Source organism: Mauremys reevesii, linkage group 1 (assembly GCF_016161935.1).
Source record: "Mauremys reevesii isolate NIE-2019 linkage group 1, ASM1616193v1, whole genome shotgun sequence".
NCBI classification, from domain to species: Eukaryota; Metazoa; Chordata; order Testudines; family Geoemydidae; genus Mauremys; species Mauremys reevesii.
The window spans coordinates 306,939,983-306,958,916 of NC_052623.1; the positions used below are offsets into that span (position 1 = coordinate 306,939,983).

The following is an 18,934-nucleotide window of genomic DNA, read 5'->3' on the forward strand; positions in this document are numbered from 1 at the left end:
ATCTCCTTCTCAACAAGGGATGAATTTTTTCACAGTTCTTGGTATGTCTCCAGGGCCATAAATCTCATGCGAAAGACTTTTCTTGAGAAATTTCCTGACTAATTTGGGAATATACATGGCTTACACAGTTCGGACAAGCAGACACACTGCAGTGTGGCTTGGAATGTTTGGATTTATATTTGAATAGAACCTTCTGAGATCTACCCATTCCAAATTCTCATGTTCTTAGGAAGGCTTTACAGGTGACAGAGTGTTTCTCCACAGAAAAAATAAATTAATCTTTTACTATAATGCATCATGAAATTATCTTATCATTCAATGAAAACTGTTTTTTTCTTGACCACCCCACTCCCAAAATGCGCTTTGCTGACGACAGCAGCTCACTGTTGAGACTACATGAGTTAAGTCATCTCCTTTGTAATGAAATTAGGATCATGCTGCAAGCCTTCACGTTAGTCACTCATGGTCCTTGGTGCCCCATTGTAGACAATCATTCCAGTGAAAAGTAATGCCAGGGTGATGAAGATAGATGCTTTTCAAAGTAACAGGAACAGTCAGATATCTGCTAAAGGATATGGGAGAGTAGACAACCATAAGTGAGGGGGTTTAAACAACTGTATATCTGGTATGGTTCCAGTAGATGGAAATTTATTTCAAACAGAAGTGGAAAAGAGATTGTGTTAACACAATCTATAAGGAGAAGCAATATGAAAAGAAATGGAGTTACACTATGGCCTAATGAGATGCTTTATTTGTCTAACTACACAGAATGAAAACTATGTGGTTACCCGGCACCAGAAGATCTATGAGGATAGCACGGTTTGAATTAGGTCTCTCAGTCTAATTAAATAGCTGGCAGAATTCTTGGAGACAGTGTGGCTGTGGCAAATGTATGTCTTGAATGAAGACACACTGAGAACACCAAAGTGAAATCCTCAATCAGGATACCTCTGCCTTATACTGATTCCCAATGCTACTGTTGGGTCTCAAAGTACTCATGGATACTCCTGCAGTAGGAAGGAACTGTCCAGCACCGGAGGGCCAAGGAGTCATTTGGGTGCACAGATGGGCACCTTAGCTACACTTAGAATCAAAGACTATCAGGGTTGGAAGGGACCTTAGGAGGTCATTTAGTCTAATCCACTGCTCAAAGCAGGACCAATCCCCAGACAGATTTTTGCATCAGATCCCTAAATGGCCCCCTCCAGGTTTGAACTCACAAGCCTTGGTTTAGCAGGCCAATGCTCAAACCACTGAGCTACCCCACCCCATGTACCCCCTGCTTCCTCCTCTCTGACAGACTACTAGCAAAGGGAAATGGACTAGAAAATATCTGTTCCCTTTCAGGGGTGAACTGAATGTGTTCTGCACTCAAAGAAAGCAGAGGCAGGCATTCTCCTGTGCTTTTTTAGAACTGTCAGTTACCAACAACAAAAACATTCTTTAAATTCCCAGGATCAACATTAAATATGCAACAGCAGGATCTGGATAAAGAGAGACTAATTTTGGCATGCCATCCAGCCCTTGCCACAGCCAGTCCCAGAGACAAAGGAACAGCTGTATTTAATTGTTAAAGACAACACTGGCAAAAAGGTTGCAAACCACAGGATGAGGCTGTGAGAGTTGCTCCATGCTGTAGCATTTAGAAGAATCACAGAAACACAAGCAAAGATGGTAGGAGGAAAAGACAAAACCACAACAAGCCACTGGGGGGATGTGTGCTGGGGAGGCAACACAAAAATGACTAATACTCCAGCTATTTCAAGGAAAATGGGTTCAAACTCAGGAATACATAGATCTCAGATCTCAACTCTTGGGAACTCGTCTCCAGGTTTTCTCTAAATTAGATAAGGCAGCATGGTCAGCTATAGCATGTTACAAGAGACCCCCTCTTGAGAGGCACAGAGTTTGTTCATTTCTGTCGTTGTCTACTCACAAAGCTCTCTGCTGCACAAATCATTGTTAGATTTCTTCTTTTAAAAAGTTGTGTGACTTTTATTGGTGGGTAAAACAAGAACAGCAGGAGCCAACTCCTATCTCCCAAACTCTTTCATCTGGTTATCCAGCTGTATTACCCACTCTCTCTGAACGTAGAACAGGGGAAAGTTCAACAGAAGACTGACATAATAACGAGGGCACAAAATATAGATAAAAAGAATACATGTCCAAATGTCTGATGAAGTGATATTAGCATATAAATGCAATGTAAGTACAACAGCAGCCTTTGAATTAAACCACAAAGCACACTGTCTATTTGATTAGTTGTTTATTTTTTCTTTTGAGGGGACACATCAGAGCCATGGATTGATGCTTTAATAAGGAACCCGAAAACCTTTAGTGGAGATAAAAAAGGACTAGCAGTTAAATGTAATAATTTATGGATCCTGATTGTGCAGGACTTTGACAAGAACCATTAATTGTTACTATGTAACTACTTTCTGAAGTCACATAGTCAATTTAGTCCTAGTTCTTACAAGATCTGGAAGGATCATTAAAGGAAGCTTGAGGCTAAGCACTGATGATAGAAGTATTTTAATATTCTCGGTACTTTTACAAAGGAACAGCATGTCATACATCACTTCTATGAACTGCATCTAAGCCCTCAAAAAGGAAAAACATTTCTGTCAATACTATCCTTTTGTCACCTCATCCGCTTTCTAAGAGAGTGAGATACTAGGGATGCTCTGCTCTTCTGCAGACCCTAGGCATGGCAAGGGTCCAAAGAATGCCAGAGATATCTCATATTTCTTTCTTTTGAGGTATGGATCACCCGTTGGACTATTCTTGAGGTTTTGCCTGCTCAACTGAGCTGATTTGCAACAACAAAGGAAAACAATTAAAAATAATGAAACCTCCCCAGTCCTCCACCCCTAAGTCCTTGCTTTAGGAAGAGACTATTTCATTCACTCCTCTGATGAAACTCAGTACAGGCAAACATCAGGCTCAAGTAAAAGATACAATGGAAACAGCAATCCTTTTCTTTTTGCAACACCGTCTACATACACTGTTTGTATTCATTTTGGATGAATATAACAAATACACAACAGAAATACAGTGAAATTATCACAGGACACACACATTAATACAGATAAACATTCTAATAAAGAGCAAGATCTTGAAGTCTGTAATTAAATCAATGGGAGTTTTGCCCGAGTAAGTACGAAACAAACAGCAAGGGTTCTTTGATGGCATTTAGCACAACCCTGCAACAGAGTATGCAGGGACAATGTAGAGCCACCCTACCCCAAGGGGACCTTTAAATGCAAAATACCAGCTACTACCCCTTTCTGTGGGTGCAGAATACTCTGCTTTGGCCAGGGAGAGAAGTGATTTTGTGCTCCCCTATGTACTGCAATTGCAGCTGGCCATAACACAGAATCATAGGACTGGAAGCAACCTCGAGAGGTCATCTAGTCCAATCCCCTGCATTCATGGCAGGACTAAGTATTATCTAGACCAGTGGTACTCAAACTTGTTCCGCCGCTTGTGCAGGGAAAGCCCGTGGCGGGCCAGGCCGGTTTGTTTACCTGCCGTGTCCGCAGGTTCCACCGATTGCAGGTCCCACTGGCCGCAGTTCACTGCTCCAGGCCAATGGGAGCTGCTGGAAGCAGTGGCCAGTACGTCCCTCTGCCCACGCTGCTTCCAGCAGCTCCCATTGGCTTGGAACTGCAAACCGCGGCCACTGGGAGCCATGATCGGCCAAACCTGCCGACGCAGCAGGTAAACAAACCGGCCCAGCCCGCCAGTGGCTTTCCCCAATGATGGAGATTCCACAACCTCCCCAGGCAATTTATTTCAGTGCTTAACTACCCTGACAGTTAGGAAATTTTTCTGAATGTCCAAGTGAAACCTCCCTTGCTGCAATTTAAGCCCATTGCTTCTTGTCCAATCCTCAGAGGTTAAGAAGAACAATTCTTCTCCCTCCTCCTTGTAACAACCTTTTATGTACTTGAAAACTGTTATCATGTCCCCTCTCAGTCTTCTCTTTTCCAGACTAAACAAACCCAATTTTTTCAATCTTCCCTCATAGGTCATGTTTTCTAGACCTTTAATCATTTTTGTAGCTCTTCTCTGGACTTTCTCCAATTTGTTCACATCTTTCCTGAAATGTGGCGCCCAGAACTGGACACAACACTCCAGCTGAGGCCTAATCAGGCCAGAGTAGAGCCAAAGAACTACTGCTCGTGTCTTGCTTACAACACTCCTGCTAATACATCGTAGAACAATGTTTGCTATTTTTGCGAACCCACCTTATAGTTGCTCCATCTAGGCTGCATTTCCCATGGACTGCACAAGGATGGGAGAAAGGCATCTGGAGCCCTTCCCCCCATGTGCAGCTTCAAAATGGCCAAGCTGAATCTGGGCCTGAATTAGAACTTCAGGATTTGGCCTATAAATATTCACCTATATTCAAAGGATGAAATTTTGGCCCCAGTTAAATCAATGGTGTTGTGCCATTGACTTCAATGAAGCCAGGATTTCAGCTAGCAGGTGGTAACATACCAGTCAATCACAACTAATATACTATGCATAGAGTTAATAAAAACAAACAGTTCAATAAGAATAAAATAAAACAATTTGTATAAACAGCCAATAGAAGCCTTAGCAGTCTTCACTCTAACCTACATTTTTAGTAAATGTATATGAACACTTGCCCTTTTAGGATCTCCTCTCCAATGTTATTTGGCTTAGTTTTAACATCCACACAATTAATATAGGCCAGGTTCTAATCTCAGCCAGTTCAGATTTACACTGGTATAACAGAGCTCAGAATCTGGTCTGCATGCCTCTAAAGGCTGTAGGGTATTTTTCAAAGTGATAAGCAGAAAAAAGTGTCATATTTCAGGAAGCTTCAAACTGGAAAATAATCAGTTTTTCATAAACAAGGAATCAAAGACCCAAAACAGTTTAGCACTTCAACTATTTCTACAATTTCCCTTACGGCTGTCCAAATAATTTTTGGTTACAATATTTTTGGAACATACAGAACATGCTTTGTTTACAACTCATTCTATATTATCCAACACATTATCACTGTTAACATTACATTAATTAAATGAGCACAGAGACAGATTGTTCTATCTTTAGAAAGCACAGCAAATAACAGACCCTACAAGAACAGATTTCTCACATTCACAGATTCTAAACATCAAATCAGAGCTAAAAATGTTTCCCATCAAAGTCTCATCAGGTAACAATTTTCCAGCATCTGAGCAATTTCTATTTTGATTACAACAAATCTATGATAGTTAAATTGCCGCAAGTCACAGAAAAATGTTTACCAAGAATTGGTATGCCACTTTACCGTTCTCTATGATATACAGAGGATCAAGAGGCTGAGGGAAAAGTCTTGCACTGCATTAATATGAACATTCTCTGAACAACCTCTAACCAGCATGGTTGAGTTCTAGACCAGAAGTCATGTTCTGCCTCCCTTGTTTTGAGAAATTGCTTTTATGATTTAGGATAGTGAGGGAAATGTATATGTTGGACAAAACCAAATCTAAATGGATTTACTCTTTGGTGAGACTATCCTATTTAAATGAATAAAGTTTTAGGGCTGGAAAACTTATCCTAGGTCAACTAATCTTTGTCCTCCTTTTCCGATTGCTGTCCCCTCCTCACCAATATGCACTTATCACTGCTGTCTGAAAAGCATGATATTTCTTTGCCTCTTTTAGACTATTAACCCTGCATCTGATGTTTACTAGGATTAGTAAATGTAGAAAGCTTTTATCATCAGTCAAAAATGAACTCCTTTCAGGCCTACATTCTTAGGCTCGCGCTAGTCAGTCCAAAACACTACTAGTAAGGTTATTTTTCTCTTCCGCTGAAAAAAGTCACTTCTCTCCTCAGTCCTTTTCATTGTTACTCTCCTGCATCAAGTTCAAGCACCACAGATTCATCTGTAAGCTCCGCATCACACCTCTGCTCTCTTTCCTCATTTGACACCCCATCTCATGCTCCTTCATATTCTCATTGCATTCTTTGCTTCCTTCTCCCTTTCTGACATGCTGTCTCCTATCCTTGGAACAACTTCCACTGCATTTTTACATACCTTCTTATGTTTGAGTAGTGCCCAGCTATCAGGCTTGTTGGACTTACACTGGCAGCTCCATTGTGTGGTGACCTTGTGCATTCAGGCTGTGCCACTAATACTTACTAACAACTACCATTTTAACGCAGCCTTTATCTTTCTTTAATAATTCTATTTGGTTCCAATAAAAATCTAATCTTGAAACCTCTTTTTGCCTATTGGGGGTGCTCTAAACACTTTGGTATGGAATTTATGCCTGTGAGAGTAATCTTACACACTGAACATCTGTCAGTCTTTCCCCCCGTATTTCTTCAGTAAGGATCTGAGACAGGATCATTTACGAAGAAACTGCCAAGAGAGGCCTGTGAGTAAGTTGATTAGAAATATATTTTAAAAAACTCTGGGGGCAGGGTTCATCTTTTTTTTCTGTTTGTACAATGCCTAGCACAATGAGATTGTAGTCCATGATCAAAGCTCCTAGATGCTACCTCTATACAAATAAATGATACTAATAATAAAAAATAAAAAGCTGGTGTCTTATATTCAAAGCAGGCTTTGTAGGAGAATCGGGTCCAGGAAGTAAACCAGTTTACTGATCCATGGGAAATATTTCTTAAGCTAACTCTGTGCATCTTGTGTACTATACTGTTGTAGATAGATCTCTCTGTGCGTTCATTATAAGTGCTAAAATTCACCAAGTTTACTCACAATGGTAAAGATCACTAAGCTCACAATCACTCTTGCATGCGGTATTAGTACATACATTTTAACAGTGCTCATCACAGTTGTATTTGTACATCCATGCAAGGAGATTATTGTAAAGGCATGGACATTTATTGGAAGAAACTATGCTTTACGTTGCTTGAATTATTGATCAATTACAACCAGATCACTAACAACTATGAATCCTTAAATCCGTATAATAAATCAGTAAGACAAATAATGCACTCAGAAAGATGAATAAATAATCTTCTCTTGCTCTCTTCTCTGCAATCACTACTAAAAGAATTGAACTCATTAATAGTAACACTATCTACTAATAAAAAAAGGCAAATTATTCAAAGGGCTAATGGCTGCTTAAAGTGAAAAAAGCACTTTCTTAGACATTGGTTCTGCTGCTATTGCACAGTCCATTAATAAGTTTATCTTCTGAAATGCATTCAGTATAAAAATAATAGGTAAAGAGCTAGCAAATAGGATATCCTGTTCTTTCATTTCTAACTTGTTTGAAAATATGTTTACTAACACCATAAAAATGCAGAACTCTTTTTGAAAATTGCAGTAAAGTCATCTCATCACATGCATCACAGTCCTTTGAGTCAGCATGGCAAGGTGATTATTAAAAAGAAAGAGCTTGTTTAGAGCTGGTAAGTTGTCAGATAAAGGAGTAGCTGACATCCCATGCAAATCTTTGTGAAACTATCTATTGAGAAACAATTCTGCTGAGCTAAAAGATATTTCCTCAGGCTAGTTTTGTTTTCTTTTATACTTATTAATAAGTAAGGAACATGTTTCCTCACTTCTATGCTTAGCCTCATAAGGCCTTATTCCCCATGTGTCAGCAGAGAGAGAGATTGCTTCTCCTGCTGCTTTATTCCTGGTGAAGGAGAGTAGGACACTTTCTGGATCCCCAGAAGACCCTGAATTGGGACAGAGCCCTACTGCCAGCTCCCATTGCTTCTCAAGGACACAAGATGAAGGTAACAGTCACTCTGCACCTAGGGAAGGGGACATTCAGTACTATGAGGCTACTACTATTCACTCTCCCCAGAATAAAAGAAGCTATGCCTGTAGCATGGCTGATTGGGGTGTGGGGATTCCATTCTCTGACTTTCCTGAATACAGACTTTGAAGTGAACCTACAAGGACTAATCACTTTCAATCCCTCACAAATCAGCTCAGTGGTTCAGCTCCTGAACACCAGCATAAAACAAACCCACCAGGGTTCACAGATCTCTGAGTTCTACAAAAGCATGATCTTGGTTGCTTAGAAACTCTTCTTATGTATTTATATATTCATGTTATTTATTTATTTCCATTTCTGCAGAGCATATCCCAGGCTCTGGGTGCCTCACATTCTCTCTTTCTCTTACTCTTGCTTTCAAACACACACACACACACACACACAAAATCTAAAGCAAGGGTTCTCAAATTGGGAGTCGTAACCCCTCAGGGGATCGTAAAGCTATTACGTGGGAGATCGCGAGCTATCAGACTCCACCCTCAAACTCTGCTTCACCTCTAGCATTTATAATAGTATTAAATATAAAAAATGTGTTTTTAATTTATACGGGGGGGGGTCACACTCAGAGGCTTGCTGTGTGAAAGGGGTCACCAATATAAAAGTTTGAGAACCACTGATCTAAAAATTTACCTTTATTATATGACATTTATTTATTATATTTTGCAGTAGCACCTAAGGGATCCAATCATGGATCAGCCCCCCCCCATCCCAAACACATAACACATACCATCTAAGTAAAAGTCAAGGGCCAACAGGTGAATACAAAGAAACAAAAGGAATACAAGTTAACAATGACAGCATGCAATTAGCTTACTCACTGTATTATCTACATCCTCTGCTTATTACATCATTATGTCACTCTATATTTATGACATTGCAGTCAGTGCCACTGTAACAAATGTGATGTCACAGAGGATTTTAACTTAAAGAATGTAATAAGAGGCAAAAACAGATGAACCTTTGAGCAAATGGATCCTATTTTTATACAAATGTTCCCTTGTTATTAAGAGTGGAAAAGAAAAACAAAGATATACATATGAGCAAAACAGAACAAAAATTGAGGAACTGAACACAGAATCATGTTGGGGAGGAAGTGATCTTGAGAGGTCATCTAGTCCAGCTCTGAACTGAGGCAGGACCAAGTAAACCTAGACCATTCCTGACATATAATTGTCTAACATGTTCTTAACCACCTCCAGTGACAGAGATTCCACAGCCTACCTTGGTAATCTATTCAGTACTTACTATCCTTATCGTTGGAAAGATTTTCCCTATGATCAAACCTAACACTCCCTTGCTACAGATTAAGCCCATTACTTCCAGTCCTGCTGTCTGCGGTAGTGGAGATTAACTGGCTAGCTGCTGGTACCGCTGAATAGGGTCTCACGGTTATAGTGAGTCACAAATTGAGTATAAGTCAACAATGTGATGCAGTTGTGAAAAAGGCTAATATCATTCTGGTGTATTACCAGGAATGTTGTATGTAAAGTATGGGAGGTGACAGTACCACTTTACTTGGCACTGGTGAGGTCTCAGCTAGAGTCCAATTCTGCGCGCCACACTTCACAAAAGATGTGGACAAACTGGAGAGAGTCCAGAGGTGAGCAACAAAAAATATAAAAGACTTAGAAAACCTGATCTATAAGGAAAGGTTAAAACTCTGGACATGTTTAGTCTTCAGAAAGGAAGACTGAGGAGGACCCTGATAAGTCTTCCAATATGTTAAGGGCTGTTATAAAGAGGACCATGATCAATTGTTCTTCGTATCTACTGAAGGTAGGACAAAAAGTAATGGGCTTCATCTGCAGCAAGGCAGGTTTAGGTTAGATATTAGGAAAAAAATTCTAACTATAAGAGTAGCTAAGCTCTGGACTAGGCTACCAAGGGAAGTTGTAGAATCCCCATCATTGGAGGTTTTTAAGAATAGGTTGGATATGCCCCTGTCAGAGCTGGCCTAGGTTTACTTGATCCAGTCCCAGCATAGGGGACTGGACTTTCTGACTTCTCAAGGTCCCTTCCATCCCCACATTTCTATGAATTATAGTTGTAGTAAAAGAGCAACTGAAGTAAAATAAGGGTATGCCTAAGATTCCTGTTAATTCTTTTATCAGTATTGCTTGCACAGAAAATCTTGTTTACATACAAAAAAAAAGAAATTTTACATTTCAAAATCTGCTACTAGGATTTCAGAAAACAGTGCAGTTGTCAGAGAAGACCGAAAAAAAAAAGTGTAGCTTAAAGATACCTATGATAAATGTACATCAACTGTACTTATACATTCTGAGTCTCAACTCATTTACACTGCTTTTACACCAATATAACCCCGGAACTGAATTCCTGAATTACACCAAGGTAAGTGAAAGTAAAAGCAGGCCCTCAGCAAGGGTCAGACTCACAAATGTGGGAGAGGATCTCCCTGTGCCATCTATCCCTGACCAGATTTCACGATTTTATAGGGACAGTCCCAGTATTGGGGGCATTGTCTTATATAGGCACCCATTACCCCGCCCCCCAATTTTTCACACTTGCTGTCTGGTCACCTTACGTCTAACACCCTGGCACTCAGGAAGGATTTCACTTCCAATGGAAAGGAAACAATGTTAACACTGCCTCCCAGTGGGGTATTCTGCCAGGGAGGAGGGGGTAGGATAATGAGTAGCTTTAGTTTTTGGTCCATTGGAGCCCAGCTTGTGAAGACTGCTGAAGAGATATACTGAATTAATGCATCCCTCATCTTCCTTGGTCACTTCCATCTTTGTAGTACAGCGTTGCCTGCTTTTTGAATTGTGGCTTAGAAGTTGTGGCAGCTTTCTGCATCTGCATTCTCCTTGTGAACTTACCATGACTGGGGCTGTCTGAGGTTACGCCAGCATAAGCTGCATCTGGCACAAGGACTATAATGAAGAGTTCTTTTAAACCCAAAGACAGTAACAAAGTACAAAACACACCCAGCGTCTCTCAAATTAGTGCAGCATAGTTCCACCCTTGGAATAAAGGCTGCAACCTCCTGTTTTCATATGCACTGCATATAAAGCAAATGAAGACATAAACAACTTACCAGTTTGGCAAACATTTTAAGGAAAATAAAATGTCCCTCACCTGAAAAACATAAAAGGAAGCAAAAACTTAATATTTTCCCCTCAAAATAACAAGTATATAAGGAACTGTGATAATTCTAGGTATCTAAATATTACACAACATTTGAAATGTTCTGCTGAGTTACTGGTGCTGCATAATGCATGAGTTACATATACAAGGGATCTTTTCACATAAGCAGTTCTGCTCACACCCTGCAGTCTACGTCCCGGCCAAGAATAAAGAAAAGAAGTTTGCCATCTCTGGACTCTGTGCCCTGAACATTTTCAATCTTGCTTCCCTTTCCATTCCATTTTCAACAACCATGTGCCAACATTTCTTGTAGACAATTTCACCTTCAGTTGTGCTGAGGATCTGCCCACTAATGACCATAATGAAACATGCTTTGTGTGAGAGCCTGTTCATTTATTTTCATTCCCGGGAGTGCCTTTGGAGACCAGTGTTGCAATCACGGCTACTTACTATTTAATTCCCAGCCAAATTTATGGCTAAATTGAAAAATGGATGCAGGCTGCCTGATGCAGGATGCTTTTGTCTGAAGTGTCCTCATGGAATCATTATACTTGCATTAATCTTTAATCTGCAATTAAACAATCCGTTCTATGTAAAAGATAGCTGCAAACAGATCTCTTGAATGTACACTAGACAATATACTTTAATGGGTATGTATGTATGTGTACTGCGGAGGAATTGGGGGAAGAAAAAGTTAGCAGTTAGGACAGAGACTATCGCTGGACTACAGGTCAGCAAAAGGTTACGTAGGAAATGAAAACTCCACCATTGTATTGAATGACTTCTGTGCATTCCCACTACTTAGGGATTTTTCTCCACTGGGTGGGAGACAAATGGTAAAATGGAGAGAAAAGGAAAAAGGGAGAGGGCTGGAAAGAAAATAGAATGGATTAAGGCACAGCTTAACTGATAAATCTGTCTTGGCAGAAAATGCAACCTGCTTTGAATCTGTTTCTTTCCAATTAAGAGCCCAGCTTCGAGCTCCGGCAGATGCTTAATTGGAAACAGAGGCTGCCAGGCAGGCACCAATACCACAATCATTAACAGGTAGTTTTCAGCCATTAAGGTGCTCTTGCTTGTCAATTTCCTTCTCATATACCATTGCCATAAACAAAAGTACCACCTTCCTCATGGAGGCAAGAGCGTCTCGCTGGGAGAAGTGTGCATGCCAAAAACTCTGCTTCAATTTGGAGGACTGAAGTTATTAAATTAGCACCCAAGGGTTTTGATTCAGTGGGGGAAATAATGGGCCTTCCTGTCTGGTGTCAATGTAACATTAGAATGGTACCAAATGGCTATAACAATAGGTAAGCAGAAGGGCATCTGTTTCAGATTTGACTAAAATTGTATAATTATATCTTGGTAAATGATAGTTAGATAAAACCACATATGAACAGACCTGCTGTTAGCTTGATCCAAGTAAGGAACCAACACTTAAAAATTAGTTGAAGCAACTCACAATGCAAACCTGGATGCTACCTTAAGAACTCTACACCCTGTGCAGAACATTCCATAGCAATATAAGATAGTGCCAATAATCCAGGTTTTTAATTATAAACATAAAGGAACAAAACAATTATTGTATTTGGAATCCTTCATTATTACAAGATGTTCCTATTTTGCAATTTTTAGCACTAGCAAATTACATACTATTTTAGCAAACAATTTAACTAGATACATATCATGCAGTGAGGTTTTAAGAGGGCGTCCCTATAATATCTCACTAACATGCCACTTACTGATGCAAAGAATTCACTACCATATATCATTTACTGCTTGCAAATCTGGCGATCTAGACAAACACACTAATTAAAGACAAGAAAGTAAAAGGCAGATATTGATATTAAGTGCTGAAGCACTAGAAAACTGATAACATATATGTGGTTAAGGAGTTAATAAATGATTTAGCTTTGACATGCCATACTCTATGTACACCCAGATAGCTAAAGGCAATCCAGTACTATAGTCTTCTATTATTTTTAATGGGCTAATAAGACATACATTGGAACATGGTCTTACCTGTGAATTGTAGATCAGACATTTCCACTTATACAAGTCCAAATTGTAAAACAAACTTTATAACCAAGAAGTGGAAACAAAACCCCTCTAAATTAGGCAGATTGGAAGTCAAGAGCCCTCCAATATTCTCTAGTGGAATGATTTCTCAGGCCTGGTCTACACTATGCGTTTAAACCGGTTTAAGGGGCGTAAAACCGATTTAACGCCACACCCGTCCACACTAAGAGGCCCTTTATATTGATATAAAGGGCTCTTTAAACCGGTTTCTGTACTCCTCCCTAACGAGAGGAGTAGCGCTAGTATCGGAATTACCATATCGGATTAGGGTTAGTGTGGCCGCAGATCAACGGTATTGGCCTCCTGGTGGTATCCCACAGTGCACCACTGACCACTCTGGACAGCAATCTGAACTCGGATGCAGTGGCCAGGTAGAGAGGAAAAGCCCCGCGAACTTTTGAATATTTCCTGTTTGCCCAACGTGGAGCTCCGATCAGCACGGGTGGCGATGCAGTCCGAAATCAAAATAAAAAAAGAGCTCCAGCATGGACCATGCGGATGTGATCGCGTAAGGGCAGGCAAATCTGTTCTATCAGCGCTCCGTTACAGAAGACGAAATTCAAAATCATTTTTAAAAAATCTCCACACAGACGCCATAGCAGGGACTCAGCGCACTGCTGCGTGACAAGCGTAACGGAAAGCCAAAGAATCAAATGGACGCTCATGGAGGGGGGACTGGAGCGGGGACTGGAGGACTCAAGCAATCCCACAGTGCCTGCAGTCTCCGAAAAGCATTTGCATTCTTGGCTGAGCTCCAAATGCTTCTAGGGTCAAACACAGTGTCCGCGGTGGTTCAGGGCATAGCTCGGCAATTTACGCACCCCCCCACCCACCCCCAGAAGTGAAAGGGAAAACAATCCTCTCTTGACTCTTTTACATGTCACCCTATCTTTACTGAATGCTGCAGATAGACGTGATGGTGCAGCACTCAACACCAACATCCTTGCTCCCCCCCCCCCGCCATGGGTGGCTGATGGTGCAATATGGCTGATATCCATCATCATCATCAGCCTATTGGCACATGGGGCAGTGCAAAAGGACTGGTAACCATGCCGACTAGCATTCAGTGAGGTCAATCATGGGCGCCTGTGTAAAAAGCTCCTGATTTTTCCTGGTAGATGGTGCAGTATGGCTGGTAACCATCTTCATCATAGCAACAGGGGGCTGAGCTCCATCAGCCCCCGCCCTTCATGTGTAAAGAAAAGATTCAGTTGCCCCTGGACTAGCAGCGGGATGCTGGGCTCCTCTCCTCCACACTGCTTAATGTCCTGTCTGGACTATCATAGCAGCTGGAGGCTGCCTTCCACTCATTTCTCACTAACAAGTCACTGTGTCTTATTCCTGCATTCTTTATTACTTCATCACACAAGTGGGGGGACACTGCTACGGTAGCCCAGGAAGGCTGGGGGAAGAATGGAATCAACAGGTGGCGTTGTTGCAGGAGCACCCCCTGTGAATAGCATACAGCTCATAATTTCTGCTGGATCTGACACAGAGCAGCTGTGCTCTCTGGTTCTATGATACAGTGGTTCTCTAGTACACTTGCCCATATTCTAGGCAGGACTGATTCTATTTTTAGATACCAAAAAGGAGGGATTGACTCAGGGAGTCATTCCCAATTTTGGCTTTTGCGCCCGTGGCTGATCTCAGCCAGGGGCACTTATGACAACAGCAAATGGTGCAGTGCAAAAGGACTGGTAACCATGATCATCTCATTACCAATTTATGGTATGGTAGATGGTACAGTATGGCTGGTAACCATCTCTGCTGTCATGCAAAAGCAAATGCATGCTGCTGTGTAGCGCTGCTGAATCGCCTCTGTCAGCGGCACCTAGTACACATACGGTGACAGTCACAAAAGGCAAAACAGGCTCCATGATTGCCATGCTATGGCATCTGCCAGGGCAATCCAGGGAAAAAAGCCGCGAAATGCTTGTCTGCCGTTGCTTTCCCAGAGGAAGGAGTGACTGACGACATTTACCCAGAACCACCCGCGACAATGATTTTTGCCCATCAGGCACTGGGATCTCAACGCGGAAATTCCAAGGGGCGGGGGAAGCTGCGGGAACTATGGGATAGCTACGGAATAGCTACCCACAGTGCAACGCTCCAGAAGTCGACGCTAGCCTCGGACCGTGGACGCACACCACCGATTTAATGTGTTTAGTGTGGCCGCGCGCACTCGATTTTATACAATCTGTTTTGCTAAACCGGTTTATGTAAAATCGGAATAATCCCGTAGTGTAGACATACCCTCAGACACACTAATATAAACATGAAAGTTCAACTATTATTTTTTCACAATTATAAAGATGCTCCACATATCAAAATGTCTATAACTTTTGACATTTCTTTTTAAATTAAGAAATGGACATCCGGATTGCTATATGTGGAAGTAGAATGTTGATAATACATAGGCCAGAACAGCTTCTAATTGTTACTGCATTCCCTGGACCAATCCACACTAACACTGTCTGACTTGCTTGAGACACAAGAAATAACAAATGGAGTTGAGGTGCTCTGGGATACTTACATGACTTAAATAGCTTGATTTATCTGTTTCCATCCACTGGTCAAAGGGATTACCCTATTCTCCGAACTGGTACAGCGAGTACACAGTAGCAGAAATGTACAGTCACACAAATGTTGTCAGTTACTTTGCTATTCAAAGATTCATACTGGGTTAATAAGATTGCAAGGGTGTGACGGAATATATGTAAAGTTACTCTATAGCAAGAAAACCCATGTATTTAACGGATATAACAGAAATCTCACAATCAACTAGCACATAAAATTAGTATTTTCTGGCTATATCATCATTATAGAGGTTTCAAGGCTGTGACATAGTTGTGAAATATGGCTTTCCTAAATATGTGAAATAAACACGTGACATTTTAATTAGGGCTGTTGTTCAGCCAATCGTTCAGACAAAAAAGTTTGTTTACATTTACGGAAGATAATGCTGCCCGCTTCTTATTTACAGTGTCACCTGAAAGTGAGAACAGGCGTTCACATGGCAATTTTGTAGCCAGCGTTGTAAGGTATTTACATGCCAGATATGCTAAACATTTGTATGCCCCTTCATGCTTTGGCCACCATTCCAGAGGACATGCTTCCATGCTGATGATGCTCTTTAAAAAAAAATGTGTTAATTAAATTTGTGACTGAACTCCTTGGGGGAGAATTGCATGTTTCCTGCTCTGCGTTTTACCTGCCTTCTGCCATATATTTCATGCTATTGCAGTCTCAGATGATGACCCAGCATGTTGTTTGTTCTAAGAACATTTGCAGATTTGACAAAATTCAAAGAGGGTACTAATGTGAGATTTCTAAAGATAGCTATAGCGCTCAACCCAAGGTTTAAGAATCTGAAGTGCCCTCCAAAGTCTGAGAGGGATGAAGTGTGGAACATGCTTTCAGAAGTCTTAAGAGTTACACTCTGATGCAGAAACTACAGAACCTGAACCACCAAAAGAGAAAATCAACCTTCTGCTAGTGGCATGTGACTCAGATGATGAAAATGAACATGCACTGCTTGGGATCGTTACTGAGCAGAACCCATCATTAGCATGGAAACATGTCCTCTGGAATGTTGGTTGAAGCATGAAGGGACATATGACTCTTTAGTGCATCTGGTAAATAAATATCTTGCAACACCGGCTACAACAGTGCCATGCAAATGCCTGTTCTCACTTTCAGGTGACATTGTAAACAAGAAGCGGGCAGCATTTTCTCCTGCGATTGGCTGATCAAGTCGTAGGACTGAGTGGACTTGTAGGCTCTAAAGTTTTACATTGTTTTATTTTTGAATGCAAGGGTTTTTTTGTGCATTATTCTACATTTGTAAGTTCAACTTTCATGATAAAGAGACTAGAGTACAATACTCGTATTAAGTGAACTGAAAAATACTATTTCTTTTATTTTTACAGTGCAAATATTTAAAATAAAAAATAAATATAAAGTGATCACTGTACACTTTGTATTCTGTGTTGAAAGTGAAATCAATATATTTGAAAATGTGGAAAACATCAAAAATATTTACATAAATGGTATTCTATTATTATTTAACAGCATGATTAATCACGATTAATTTTTTTTATCGCTTCACAGCCCTGATTTTAATGGATTCTACCAGTAAGATTGTAGTCTGCACTAAGTCGCCTGTAAAATGATTGAATCAGCTGCCTCTAATGTCACAAACCAACACCTCAACAATAAGCTGTTCTTAGCTGTTCTCAGATGCAGGAAATCTGGGGCCCGATTCTGGCTCTGTTCCCTTTGCACAAATGGGACAGAAAGCTGCGTTAATCAGGGATTCCTCTGACGTAAGGAGAATTCCTCAGTGCTGGAGCGCTATATCACTTGCTCCCCCACCCACGTATAGTGAACATTCTTTGGTGGGCTCAGAGTAGCTTGTGGCAGAGCTGGAGTGTTCGGGGAGATTATGACAAATCAGTAAAGTGCCTAAACCACTATCGCTTGTTGCTAACAGTAGTCAAGTTAGCACGCCGTACTGAACCACTCTGGCTTATTGCTAAAAGTAGCCACGTCAGCAGGTCGTAAATTGGTCATGCAGCAGCAGCCTCAGTGTAACCAAGGCAGGAGGGGAGGGGGTTTTGGGTGCCACAGACAGGGCAGCTTGACCCTGCGTCCTTCCTGCTAAGAATGTTGAAATTGCTGATCTATGTATTTTAGAAAAACAGGAAGTCTGTCTACATGCGCCCCCTGGAATGTTTGTCAGGGACCCAAGGCATGGACATTCTAGAAAAAAAAACATATCTGGTAAATTGATGACCATAAGAAAATCTCTTGCTTGATCTTTTCAAAACTGCTTGCTTAGCAAGTTTTCTTTAAGGGATATGTGATTGTATTACTAATGTATAAATAAGAGGGAAAAGTTTGAGGTAATTGGACTTCTCAGAAGAGGCTCTCCAGGGACGCTCCCTCTGGATGCATCTTGGGGTCCGCACTGGGAGACGGAAGCCTGGCCAGCAGAAGTCTGTCACAGTGCCACTTGAAAGCCGCGCTCAGCTTCGGTAATTATCGAGGGTTGAGGTGTTTTACTAACCTGTTGCACACATATGTAAGTGCTTGAGACTTAAATCTAAGCTTAAAGTTAAGCTTAAAGCTAAGCTTAAAGTTTAGCTTTAAGTGAAAGCACTCTTGTGTTGTCCTGTTTGTGCCAGTCACAGGTAAGTAACTTCCTCTTCTTCTTTGAGTAATGGTCCCTACTGTATTCCACTGTGGGTGATTGATAAGCAGTATCTAAGTGAGAGGAGGGTGCAAGGATGAGGACAGAAGGGTCATGCAGAGAACGACCACGCCAAAGGAGGCATTCACTGCTGAGTCCTGCACCAAGGCATAGTGTGTTACGAACGTGTGGACAGAACTCCATTTGGCTGCTCTACATACCTTTATGAGAGGCACGTCCTGAAGTCGTTGCTTGATCTCTAGTGGAGTGGGCCCATACCCTAGTGTGCGAAGGTAGATTCAACAGCTGGTTACAGAGTTTAATGCTGCTGGAAATCCATTTGGAGATTCTCTGGATGGAGATGACCTGTCTCCTGATTCTCTCTGCTATCACAATAAACAGTCTAGGGGACTTTCTGATCGTTTTTGTTCTCTGCAGGTAAAAGGCCAAAGCTCCTTGGACATCGAGGAAATGGAGTCCAAGTTCCTCTGCAGATGTGTGGGGTTCCAGAAGAAAACAGGTAAGTGAATGGATCGCTTATATATGAATCTGGGAGACCACCTTTGATAAAAGTTTTGCGTGTAGGTGTAAGGCGACCTTATCCTTATGGAATACTGTAAATGGCAGGTCATCCATCATGGCTCCGCGTTCACCGACCCTTCCTCCTCAAATGATAGCAACAAGGAAGGTGACGTTCATGAAGAGGAGGGACATGGAGCAAGTTGCTATTGGCTGAAATGGGTTTTTTGTTAATACTAAGAGTACTAAATTCAGGTTC

At 41.2% G+C, this 18,934-nt stretch overlaps 1 protein-coding gene across 8 annotated transcripts in view; it reads right to left on the reverse strand.

Annotated features, from left to right (window-relative positions):
- Positions 1–18,934, reverse strand: part of PDZRN4 (PDZ domain containing ring finger 4) — a 389,321-nt gene that overhangs the window by 104,120 nt on the left and 266,267 nt on the right. For 4 of the 8 annotated variants that reach the window (XM_039506114.1, XM_039506145.1, XM_039506155.1 and 1 more), the window contains one exon: positions 10,840–10,880. The exons of the other annotated variants lie outside the window; for them this stretch is intronic. In XM_039506114.1, coding sequence (XP_039362048.1) covers positions 10,840–10,880 — 41 coding nt within the window. The remainder of the gene's footprint in view (positions 1–10,839; positions 10,881–18,934) is intronic. 8 annotated transcript variants of the gene reach the window in all.